Genomic DNA, 13,404 nt, shown 5'->3' with positions numbered 1-13,404 from the left:
AGAGGTGTACAAAATTTCGCGAGGAAATAAACAGAATTTCTTATTTTACTTTCTACAGTGTTTTTAATCTTTCAGGCACTAGCTTGTACACATGCTAATATTTACGAAGCGAATGCATGTGTGCCGGAATTGCAACTAACTGATTTTACCTCGTTTTTGTTTCAGGTATCGCGACGATGCTCTCTGCTGGACGGATAGGTAAGAATCTTCACGCGCACTTTACTGTACAAATATTACCAATCATCTGTTGTCGAATTTTTGCAATTGCAAATTCGGTAAGGCTTCTTATTCGACGATTATTATGATTCCGAGCACTGTTATTCTTCACTCAAGCGAAATGTGTTTAGAAAAATTAGTAAGCACTCCTTTCGTGGGATTTATTTCTCATATTTGGCTCCATGAAATGATAATTAGTCATACTCGCAGCGACAAAATTCCCCGATCTCACTTCAGGAAATCACCGTTCACCATAATTCTTACTGCACCCAGTTACGATCTCAATTTTTCAATACGCTTTACTTTGTTACTGCAACTGTGGCAATGAATTTGAAATCACCGTCAGGTTACACACGTGTTCAATATATTCCTGCCTCACGCTTGGCACCACATAAATTCCAAACAACGCTACTTGCCTTTATCGTATAAACGTGAGATATGGATTTTGATTTCCTTTCTAAATCCCGACGCAAATTAATTGTCCGCGAATGAGAAATGAGGATATATATATACACATATACATATATATTATATACGTATAGGGCATTCCATGACACCTCGATAAATTTTTTTCAGATTCCAGAAAGTGTTTTATTTTCAAGCTTCAAAATTATTCTTCAAATACGTTGGTACGAAAAATACTGAAAAAAATTGCGATTGCATTTTGCGTCATATACTTTCATACGAAAAATTATAAAGACAATTTGAGACATCGACGCAGAATCTTGATCGAGATACCGTAGAATGCCCGTGTATACTTATGATACTGACTATGCAGCAATCCAATCCATTTCGTGTATAATATTTCAAAAGGTTCTTCGTTCAAAAGGTTCGCGAAGGTCGGGAAGAACGGTTATTCTCCCAGGCTGGGAATAATTATTCGCGTCAAGATTGATTGATGCAGTGGCCAAGAACGCGCAGAGGCCCCTTACTCGTATGAGTTATATCTCCTCTCGTTCAACTTTCTTCTTTCCTTAGGTCTATGTGTACAATATTATGTATACAACGCGTTGTACATTTGAGGGCACTTATTCGTAGACATGCATAAATTTATCGCCAAGCAAGTTCGCGCCTCGGCCTAACGATACGATACTTTTCATAAAAAGCTGCGAATTCTCTCGACAGCTCGCACTTGTCACTCAGTGCAGTTGATCTGCACGCCCGAGCTCATATCTGCAACTTGTTTTCGCCGGAACGGATTTGAAATTTGTTTTCGTATAAACCGATTCGTTCGTTAATCAATCACTAAGAATTATTCGTAATCAAATCTTGAATCTATCAGCCGGCGTGCAGTTTATCGTTTTTGGTCTTTCAATTTGCCGATAGAGAGAGGGAAGGAGCGAGATGAGGCGGCGGGGGGCATAAAATTGCGAAGGAATACAGTTGAGATTGATGGAAGAAGATTGACGCTGCAATGCAATTCCATTGTTTAAAGCGGCGAATCGTCGACTCTGGGGCTGAGACCGAAGCAGGGGGCTTCTGCACTGCACAGGGACATAAATCAACGCGAGAGTGACCGGGCGGGTCCGGCTGACGAAGAATCGTAGGAACGGCCGGGATCCGCGTGCTTTCATCTCCGGCGAAAGCTCAGGCGGGACAGGCATCAGCTTTTGGCGTATGACGCAGGGTCGAAGTTGAGGCGAATCGTGGAAGAAAAATGGTCGTCGCGTAATATCTTTGCGAGTTCATTTTGCCGCGCGGTGGCTCGAAGTAAGACGAGATACGCCCAACTTCTCGTATAAAGTAGAGCAAAAGAAGGGTTTCCAATATGCTGGTTAAAATTTCTCTAAAATAAGAGTCGAGAACAGGCAGGGGATAATTAATGGCTGTGGATCCGGTCCTGCGGACTGCGGGGTACGAGAGTCGGGGGGTATTAAATTCGGCAATTAACTATAACTGATCGGACGCTAATTACAAACAACCGAACCTTGGTAATTAATAACGCGTGTGACGTTATCGAGCCAAGTCGGGGTCTTTGGCTCGGATCTGTTAAAGTTTGAATTCCAGAATCTGTTTAATTTTTTACGAATCTCGCGGAGATATAGTAGAGAATCGTCAGGTTTTTCGGTAACAGATTTTTTAGCCGAACAATCCTTCGATGGAAGAGCAGTTTCAAAAATACCGCGAACGTTCTTCGATATCTGATCGAATCGCGCGGGTCTGACATCTGATACGAATTATATCGTCACGGTGAGTGTTGAAGACTATTAACTGCAGATCATAACCTCCTTATAGACGATTCGAGACTTGGTTCAGTGTTCCACTCACGGTAAAATGCGAAATTAAAAAAATTTTCAAAAACTGCGAAACTTGACTGCCTTGAACAGTCGATATGTAATAATAGCAAGTAAAAACGCGTCTCAGATCCCTCTTCGAAGATTTGAAACGACCGTTGTTCGAGATTAACCGAAGTGTCTCGTGGCTGTCCATAAATTGAACAGCGTAAAATTCGAATCCTCGTGTACCCGGTGCAATTACGATCGAGTTCCCCGATCGTCGTGCAAATAAAATTGACTGTTACGATCTCTCGTCGATCGGAGGCAGCTGACATCTCTTAAAACTATCCGCCGATCGTTGAATCTCGGCTGCTCCGGGAGAGTCGCCCGCACTTTTCAGGTATCCTAGGTAACCCAGGTACAGGATAGTTAGTTTGGAGGAACGAAGTGTCGGTGGCGAGGAGTTTCCCTCTGATGCTGCGCCAATAGTGAACGACTCCTGGAACATCGGAGAGGAGCTGTTTCAGTGGTAGTAGGTACTCGGTAGGTAGTATGGCGTATTTTTTGCGGGCATCAGATTTAACTGGATGTCGTTACTACAGCGGGCATTGTTGCCGATCCGTGAGTTGGTTCACCTCGACTTTCATCTCGTCCCTCGTTCGCTCGTTCGCTCGATCGCCAATGCTGTATTTATTGTATCGAAGAGAGACCGAAGCCGCTGCGCATTCCTACCGTATGCGCCGCCCGTAATGAGCGGCCTCCAGCTCCTCTGTCCGTCGTCCCGTCCGTCCGTCTCTCTGTCTGTTCGCCTGTCCCTCCGCAGCCTCGCCGTCCTCCGGCCGACCGATTCCTCCGACCGGTCGGCCGACCGATCGCCTCTCCTCTCCTCTCCACGCCTCGCCGTCAGCCCGGGACGCAAGCCACGCGGTCGGACGGATGCCTCGTGCCCTTGTTCGCGCCGACGAGCCGACTCCCGCGGTGACGATATTATAAAACAGCGATTCCGCACCGGGGGACACGACCCGCCGGTCCGTCATATCGGGGGACGGAGGAGGATTCTTAACTCGAACCTCTCGCGAGCTTCGATCATGGCGGATAGCCTCACGTCCGGAGGCTGTGCAATGACGGCGAAAGGAACAAATTGAACAAATAAGATACGAATCTGTTCGTGCGTAACCAACTTTTCGGCAATGTGGATATAATTATTGCAATTTTTTTTCTGTTTCAAGAATTCCACCAAACGTTTGTCCATGTTCATCCGTACGTGAAGATGAAAAATTAATATTGACAGTAGGATTTGCCGTGCCTACTCGGAGGAATATTGCGATTTAGGTATATATTTGAACAAGATGCCGTACATGTTGGGAAAATTTATTATTCATTCATGCATGAATAAAAGAATATTCAAATATATAAGCGAGGGAGATAAAAATTTTTGTTCACAAGTTTATATTGACGTGTAAGTCGGGTGAGTAGCTTCTTACATTCGCAATATACGTGATCGAGCTTTAACGCGTATATCGTTATCATTGGAGAGAAAAATTTCACAATTACTGCAGGGTGAAAAAATTATAGTTTAGGAAGGTTCGCATTGTTTTTAAACGGTACGAAAAAGTGGGCGTAAATGAATAAATGAAAAATGTGGACCAGGTGCACCTTGCGGGAGTTAAATATGTTCTGCAACAGGGGGGCACCACGTACGGTGTATAGTATGGGTATAAGTGTACGTATACGGTTTCGGAGTAGCGCGTGCCAGACAAAAAGCCAGTAGTATACATATACACCGAGTGTGGGTTCGGTAGACAGCGCGAGGTGAGGTCCCCGCCTCTGTCGGGGTTTGCTTATCGATTCAAATCGCGTGCAGCGCGTATGAATGAATGAATGAGCGAGCGAGCGAGCGAGCGAGTGGCGAGCGAAAGAGTGAGCGAGGAAACGAGCAGCGCGCGACCGACACGGGCCGGCGTTGAATGGGTGCCTGGGGCGACCACGAGCCTAGAACAGATGCCGGTGGAGCCGACCTGAACCTGCGGGAGGAACCGCAAGGACGAGGGAAAAATCGAGGAAAGGACTCCTCGGACCTTGGAAACGGCGGGGAAGGAGTCGAAAACTGATCGTAGAGGCGCCTAGGCGAGATGCCGTGTCTCGGAAGCGCGTTTGTTGCTCGAGGGATCGGATCGGATCGGGTTGCAACCCGGGGAGGGAGGAGGGTTGCTGCTGATTTATGGGGCGTTATGAGAAGTCATAAACAGCAGCGGTTCGCACCCGGAGCGCCGGGCGAAGACACACGCCTCGCGCTTATTGACACTGTGAGTGGGAGGGGGCAGGCACGGGGTATACAGACGTGTATAAGCGAGGAAGCGAGAGGAGGAAGCCTTGATAGCCTCACGCTCTCTTCCACTCCTTAATTCAGATCTCGTTCGCAAAATTTTTTACACAGACCCAGCCACGTCGTTATATCGAGTCTATAGCCAGCCTCGCGATTCCATCCCCAAAAAAGCCTCCAACTTTTACCCCGTAATAGCTCGTGCTGGAATTCCGGTATACCTAGTCGGTGAGATAAAGAAGGAGAAGAAAAAAAAGATGTGAAAAAGTATTATACGAGCTTCCACTTCTCTACGGATACTAATCAAACGAGGTATGTTTCTCTTTTTCTTTTCATCCTCTTCGACATTGTAGACTGGTATTGCCACATTGTACAATTAAAGTTGTCATGATTGACGATGATACTCGTTATCGTGACTATAGAGATAAAGAATTTTCTCCGATTTTTAGAAAGCTCACGTCACTTTGTTACCGATCACTGACGATCGAGCGCTTAATTTTAATTTTTTTTTTTCTCGTACCGAGACTGTTTCTTGCTTGTACCTTTCGTTCGTATGACAAAAATTCAGGATGATTGACTTTTTCGTTCAGCGATAATGCCGCTTCGTATATTTTAATTGACAAATAACTTTTTGCCAATCTGATCTCTTTCCCTTTGCTTCGCTGCAGGGCCGTAGACCCTTATTGTGCCTGGCGACATCCGTATTGTAAGAGCTCATATTCAACTTTTTGAGAACCGGTGACCAGTAAAATGCTGTTTTCCGCAAATGGAAGCGGAATGAGGACGGGTCCGTTTTACTCAAGTAGCTTCATACCTCAAGTATACCATTGTATCATTCGATTTCATGCGAGGCACTTCTTACCCGGGGTGAAGAAAAAACAAAACCATCCTTCAAATTTTTCCCACCCCGAAGATATATTATAGTCAATGGATGCACCAAAAATACGTAGAGTAATTAGTTTTTTATCGGCACACTTTTTCGAGTATTCTTCGTAGGTTATAAAGTCACTTGAAAAAAGTTTGAACGAATCAACGCGCAAATTGGTTAACAAACAATGTAATGATTGCGTTACCAAGTAGTTTTCTGAACAGCGACACATTATCGAAAATGGGGGTATTAATCGGATACCGAGTGAAAAGGATTCGTTCGGAGAATCCAGATGCGCTACGCCATTGTCAGAAACGGACAAGAAGCTCGGACGTTGAGATCGAAGAGCTAAAGATTGGAGTTGCATTGTCTCGTGGACTGCGACGGGGCAATTTATAAGTACTGGAACTTTTATTGCGGTTGGTGTGTAGCAACTGGGGGGGAATTGAAACGGAGTGGGAGCAAAGATACAAGCGGGGACATCCCCTGGTCAGCTTGTAATTAGTACGAATCGGCTATTAATCTAAGTGCTCGGTTGGTTGAGCAGCCGTTTTATTTTCAACATCTTCCTTATATAGGACCACGCCGCAAATCCTCGTCCCTCGATCCCGTCCGGCTGTACGGTTAAGTCAACAAGTTACCGCGACTGCGGGTGAGTGAATAGTCGCTTGCAAGGTGCAAGACAAAGAAAACAACTGGCTACGATTCCGCATAAACGACGCCTGCAGCCTCCGTCCGACACAAGACGCCGTCCTCAAGCGGACGATGTCGACGATTCTTCAGCTTTCCGATCCCAGCTTATGTCCTCAACATATTTTAGCTATAATCTCTCGCCGACGTCGGAAACTTGAGCGAATTCATTGAGTGCGTGAATTTGACCGTTAATACCGTTTTGCCGTTAATGCTTGGAGTCGACAAATGGGGCTAAATAGAGTTCAAGATCGTTCGATTACGAACGAGATAAACCTGATTGTGAGTGACTTGACGCTACTTCTTGGCTGATTCGGCGCGCGTCACGCAGCGGGGCTAAATGTGCGTCTAACGCACGGGTGAGAGGGTGCAAAACTCCCGGGTCGACTTGATTAAATCCGGTAATGTGTCTGCTTCGCGTCTTCTCCAATCCCTCTTCTCAACAATTTCCAAACGCTCCCGGAACTGAATGACGTCGGGTTAATTCGACTGCAGGTATCCGATATCCTGCTCAGCAAACGCTTTGCGATCTTCGATTGAAAAGAGACAGGGATAAGGCTACTGCGTTGCTTCGATTACAGTGACACTTTGCTTGTCACAGACAGATTTTTGGAGTCAGTTTCTCTTCAAATTAACGCACGCATCGTTCCTGCATTTTGCGAGACGAGGCAGAGCCGTTTGCCTCGAGGCGGATTGCTTGTGTACGCTATCTCTACAGCCTGTCGTGTAATAAGAAGCTTGCTCCTTAGAATGGCTTCGGTGTAGAGCGGCTCGAGTTTAGGTGGCGCACCGGACGAACGTCGAGCAGGACAGTGGTCAATCTAGTTCCCGGTTATGGGCTTACAAAATCTTGTGTAACTAGGGCTATGCCCAGTCTTTTATTTCGTCACGAAGACAGCTCGGCATTTCTTTTCCTTCCTTTTTCTTCCTTTTTCTCTCGCGTTCACCTATTTTTTTTTACTTTTCTCATCCAACCGGGCATAAAGTAGTCGCTCCACTCCGAACTCTTAACAGTGCGGCAGGCCGCTCCTATGGATCTCAACTTTGCATAATGGGTGACCATTAAAGCAAAGACCCTAGAATTTTCACCCATGGTATGTATAAGGCGCCTGTTTCAACCACCTCAGTGACGATGAGAACGCCAACTCTTCCCCTCGATCCGTACGTCTTACGTATAGTCTACCTGCGTCACGCGACGATTCTCACCCTCGAATTATCATGGTTGCAAATTTGATTACCAGGTCTGGGGATGGGGCAGAATATTGAATAGTTCCTGAAATTTGGACGGTAAAATATTATTTTGTTCCGCAACAAAAGATTCAGGCAGTCAAGGATCAAGGTGATCGTAGTATTACCAAACCGAGACATTTGGTTTACTTTTTCTGAATTCAGGTCATGTCACATAAGCTGTGTTGCATACGCTCGTTATACTCTTTTATGCAGAAGTGAAATTTCTGTTCACTGCATCCATTAGCCAGTCACAATTATTAGCTGTATCGCACTATTATACGAATGTGACGAAAATTTTTTTCCGCGTTATACCAAGCTGCTGTTTAAGAGGTCAGACTTACAAGCGTAATGTATCGCGGTGTCGAAGAGAGGCCATCCTCTGTTGAAACCGCACGATGTTCCACTGTTTGAATACCAGTTTTTAAATTTATTATAATATGTACGTTACTATCCGGTACTACAAGTTTCTTGAAACCAACAGCACTTCTCTAAAAGCGTTTCGTTAGTTAACGAATTTTCCTCGAGCAAAAAGTGTGGTATCATCGTTATACCGCCAGTCACATATCTGTGAATCATGTAACCTCGCCGCTTCATCATTTTACGCACAATATTGTTGAAAATAAAAAGAAAAAAAATAAAAACGTCCCACTCACTTGCACGGACAGGCACAGCGGATTTATGTTCAAAACTGTTTATTCGTCCCCTCGGCTTCCGCATACACGATTCTTTGAAGTTATTCTGGATTCTCTTGCAAAATCTTATAAATAAGAATAATAATAATAATAATAATAAGAATATCTCGGTTGATTTAAAAAAAAAACGTGCCAATACAGGGCGTGGCACCCGAACATACCGATTAGCCCGTATACGGCCTTAGACAAATCGCTAATGAATTCACTCGAACGAAGTTGCATCGTACCTTCGAGATTTGTTCAACAGCGGCCGATTTTTGCAGGAAAATTTTCAATCAGCCCTGAAATCTCCGTACAGCTCAATGAAAATTAGCAATAGATGATTCCCTCTGCAATCTTAATGACCGGGGTGGGGTTAATTGCTGATCTATCTGGGGTCGGCGACGAATTATCGTCCGGGACAGCGGTATATATACTTGCGCCTCTGCGGGGTAAACGTATAACGGGTATAAGCTTCACGCCCGTGTACGTCGGGGATGCACGAGTGTGCGTGAATAAGAGACGGTCGCGGAACGGCAGTCGAACAGATACACAACCTGTCGTAGAGATACGGAATTTTATTGGCGTCGCGGGGGTTCCTGCACCGCTAACCTCACCCAAATGAAGATAGACCATCTCCGTATAGTTTATTCCACGTGATGCTGCTGGTTCGGCCGGGAGCTTGCCGGGGCGCGCGCAACGAGGGCGGATATAGTGGGGAGGACATCGGCTCGGGGGTGGCGGAGCACGCGGCTCGCACGAGGCGCGACTGTCAAACGAACCGCGACACTTATGCAGCACCCTTCGCCTTCGCTGTTCCGCTGCACCGGCGTCGAGTCATCCGGACACCCGCGATTTCGAGTGGAGAAAAAACATATTATCGCAACGATGAACTTCCGATACCGGTGCGAGTAACGAGGATCGGAATACACGCATTTCGTTGCTGATCGTGCCGAGACGTGCAGAAAGACCGATTTTAATTGGTGCGCGATTTCCGCAGGACATGCGTGGCACGGATAAGTAGACGTGAGCTGCTCCTGTCCTTTTCCGCAACATGGACGTGCAGGCTTGCGGCATTATGTGGCAACCCCAAGTTTACACCCCGTACAATGCTCACCCTGCGATCATGCAACTGCAGACTAACAATAACGAGTTCCATTCATGGTTTCATTCTAGGAAGCCGTCCATGGACGACGTCGGCAACCCAACTTCCGTCAACGTTCGGTGAGTACCTTAAGATTACGATATCTCTGCGGCGGGTGTAGAGTACAGTTCTCGAACAACTGCATAGACGAGTGATAAATGGCGTTGATTTAAACGATACGGTGAATCGCGGCGCGAAAGTAAAATTTTTAACGAGGCAAGTGAAAGGTCGGAGTATAATTATAACTTGGTAATTAAAATGCCTCGAGAATACCTCGTGCAACGCTCATCTTTTTGCTGTCTATTCCTTTTTTTCATTTTTGGCCCCCTTGTTCTGGAGCACCCAATAATTAAACAGCGTAATGCATTGCGGGTTACGTGACATCTGATAAGAGTATAGGTATTCCATTTTTTCTGTAATCATTTGAAACCCTCACCATTAGTTGTGCAATGCACAATCTGATAAACACGCTCTTCTAAATCGAGCTCATCCAGCTTAGTCGCAAATATTTGTACTACGTTTCGCAGTTGAGAATGTTGACAAAACTTTATTGTCCCGATTGTGACTCGTACAAGACAATTTGTTACTTCACGCTGATAACATTGGAATCGTTTGAACCATACTCCATACTAGCGATCGAAATCAAGTGCTTTGGTTTATTTTTATTATCTCTTGTATGACGCTTGGCACTGTCTCTCAACACTCAACACTCTGGCTTTCTTGCAATTATCCACATCGCGGGGAGTTTGCGTGCGAAAGTGGGAATAGCGACGATTGAAATAAGTTGCACCAAATGCAATTTCATTTGCAGCTAGTTATTTTCCCCGGATGATCCTGCGGCATTTCGCGCCGTTTCACATCACGCAAGCTTCTGCGAAACTGATCGACGCACGTTGTAACAATTCGCGTGATTTATTGGTCTGGCTGATCAGCATTCGGTGCAGAGGGATTAATATCTGCCGCGGCGATCGAGCATAAAATTGTAGAGAAAAACGGACGAAAGGTACAATCCGATACATGCAGCCACTCCTCGGGCGGCTAAAAAGTCGCTGTTCCGAGGCTCCGGTGGTTCTTCCGCGTTTCAAACTCCCCGGGGTATCCTGTGAAAAGTTCTCGAAACACGTCCCCGGGGACGTCCGACGTTGCGCGCATCCACTCGACAAGAACCGTTCGGGGTGATGCGGATAACATACTTGAGCGAAAGGATCCCGCGTCCCTGGACTCCGATGTCCTGGACGCATCGCCGCGGCAGGCTATCTAAGTCGATCATTGTTTTCTGAGTCTGCGGCGATCGCCGAGAAAAGGCTGACCAACAAACGATCAATGGTGGCGATAGGGTCGTCGTCTGACTGGACCGGTTAGCGATGCTGATCTCTTATATCTGTCCCCCGCAAAACCCTCGTCATCCTACTTACATATACCTGCATCACCTACATGATCTCTCCTCGACTAAGCCCTTACACTGCCGGGGGAATCGCCTTCCGACGCAACCTCCGCCGACTCAAAAGTGTCGACAAATTGGCTCTTCGGGCGTAGCTGATTATGTTCTCGAATCATCGACGTGGTCCCTTTTCTTCTTCAGAGGAAGCAGCTCGCTTGGAGGTAGAGGAAGAAGGTCCAGTAGCTAAACCTTTAGGTAACGAATGTGGCTAGAATTTTCATTCACTCGTCTAGTTGCGTCTTCTCGATCGGCGCAGAGGGATAAACGTTAGCTTCCTTTACTGCCGCATAGCATCGTGCCATATAAATTTAATCAGCTCGTTGGTTTCAGCGAAATCGGTCAACTCCTCCAGCACTCACTGTTCAATCACATTATACTTCCAATGTAGAAATATGGCTTTAAATTTTAACCTACGATATTCTAAATTGAGGAGCTGCACATAGTTGTTGAACAAACTTTCAATGGATCGTTGAAAACGAGGGAACGTTGCCGGCAGATTCTTGTGCAATTTTTCTTCTCTCTCCTTATGCGTGGGCGCAACACAGAAATGACATTAACATGCTTTCAACTGTTTAAACAGGTACTTCGAATGAACATCATTTATACTCGGGGGGCAAAACTCTTGTTTCGTACATCCTGCGCCGCTGTTAGTGTAGGTCATCAGACGTCATCTTCTATTTATAATATACTCGAGGCGATTATTGCTAATAGGTTACGGTGTAAAAAACATTTGGTCCAATATTTCTCTTTCGCACTGTATGTCTCCGCCGAGTTTGGCGCGGTAAGCTGGGTGCAGGTATGTATACATATATTGTACGTACATCAAGGAAGGTCCGGGCCCCCAAAGCGTTTTCGCAAACTCAACGCGACGAGCATACAAATTATATAAAAAATGAACAAAAAATTGAGTCTCTTACTCTTCTTTTTTTCTCAACTTGGATAAGTAGAGGAAGAAGAAGACGACGAAGAAGAGTACGCGACGTTATTCATACGCTTCCATCGCGAAGGCCCACGAGCTCCGTTCATCCCATGCTACGGTACGTCCGCATCATGCATGAGGATTGCGAGGAGGAGACTGGCCCTATCGGCGATGATCTTCCCCCTCGTAGCCACCGGCCTATCTACCGCCGTAACAATTGAACCCGTAATAGAATCACATTCGTTCTTATTACTCGGCGAGGTCAACCGGCGAAGGAGCCGCGGCTCAGCCCCGATCTCCGGATCAAACTGACCTCTGCCCCACCTCTTTACTTCTTCCAACTCCGAATGCACCCGGGATTCTATCGCTACAGTTCACCGTTCGGTCGTCTTAGGTACGTGACTCGCGGTCGATCAGCCTCACGTGTTATTTTCACGAGTCAATTAGATTCGGCGATTAGGGGTAAACCCGGGAAGAAACGATTCTCGCCGTCTATACGACCGGGGTCTCCGGCGGCGTGTCATTCCCAAAGTTCGCCGCTGTTTTTAATTCGACGGGTGCGATAATTCGGGTACCGACGGCGTTCCGAGGAAGAAGAGGATCCTCCGCTTTTTGGATGTACGAATTACAAATGAGACGGTTGGCCCTGTGGCGTGACAACGATGACTCGATCTTGTCGAAAGGCCGGGTCCGCGAAGTGACGATCTTGCCAGACCACCGCCAATGTCTTAATTATTGCAGGAACATTCAGGCCGCGGACTCTGACCGAACAGAAACTCCGCGTGTTCGAAAGGTTGCGAAAAAAGATGCGGAGAAGAGTCCGTGCAGCTCTTCTCCCGAATTGTTAAAATATGGTAATTCTCGTGAATTAAACCATTACGTGCTCAGGCAGCCTGAGCCGCTCCAGCGAAACGTAGGAATTTTAATTTATATATAATGCGTTATAAGCGGCCGCTCCGTTCCTCCGCAGCCTGTGATTCCGCGCAATTAGCCAGCCCTGCCAAGGTTCGTTGCAGTCGGTTGCAGTTCTTCGCGGTGCCGCAGGTTGGCTATAACCAAGGTTCCTCGTGCGTTTCTTACCTCATCGCTAACCTCTTTCGCTTATCTTCACCTCTCCCGCTCTATTATGCTCACCGTGCGTGCGCGTATGCTCATCACACTCTTCGCGATTACAAAATTGCTCCGGGTGAAATGGAAACTGCGCCAAAACCGTTGCGGAGTCTGATTTTTCATTCTTCGGTATCCTTCGTCAACCATTTACAATTTCACTAGACCTCTGTAACTTCATTCCCCAGTATAAGCATATTATATGTCAGAATTTGAAAGCTTCTGCTTCTCCCGAAACTTGAAATCACGAGTTGAATCCTAAGAGCTCGAAGTTGTAAAACGTGGCTTGATAGGCTCGGTTGACCCATTGTCTGCTGGCAGCAACGATCTGGACCCTGGAGAGTCTAGGTGCATCTCCTGTCTGATCGTCAGCGCGCATCGAGCAAGTCCGGCTTGTTGAAACAGCACTTATTCACTCATTCATTCGCTTCATTCATTCATCCATCTAGTCTCATTAGCCCATTCATACGACCCTTCGGCGCGTTGGAGTACCAGCTGTTATTTTCTTGAGCCGCGTCGTGACGTTGCATGGCGTATACCTATACCTATAACTTTACGAGCGCGAGGCTTCTCCATCTG

At 46.4% G+C, this 13,404-nt stretch overlaps 1 protein-coding gene across 4 annotated transcripts in view; it reads left to right on the top strand.

Annotated features, from left to right (window-relative positions):
* The window catches only part of LOC124179787 (protein trachealess), a 174,474-nt gene that overhangs the window by 35,833 nt on the left and 125,237 nt on the right, over positions 1–13,404 (top strand). For all 4 annotated transcript variants that reach the window (XM_046564528.1, XM_046564525.1, XM_046564524.1 and 1 more), the window contains exons 2-3: positions 166–198; positions 9,391–9,438. In XM_046564528.1, coding sequence (XP_046420484.1) covers positions 9,401–9,438 — 38 coding nt within the window. In that variant the 5' untranslated portion in view covers positions 166–198; positions 9,391–9,400. The remainder of the gene's footprint in view (positions 1–165; positions 199–9,390; positions 9,439–13,404) is intronic.

Source organism: Neodiprion fabricii, chromosome 4 (genome assembly GCF_021155785.1).
Source record: "Neodiprion fabricii isolate iyNeoFabr1 chromosome 4, iyNeoFabr1.1, whole genome shotgun sequence".
Taxonomy (NCBI): Eukaryota; Metazoa; Arthropoda; class Insecta; order Hymenoptera; family Diprionidae; genus Neodiprion; species Neodiprion fabricii.
Note: the sequence above shows the minus strand (reverse complement) of the source record. Positions and strands in the feature narration are given on the sequence as shown.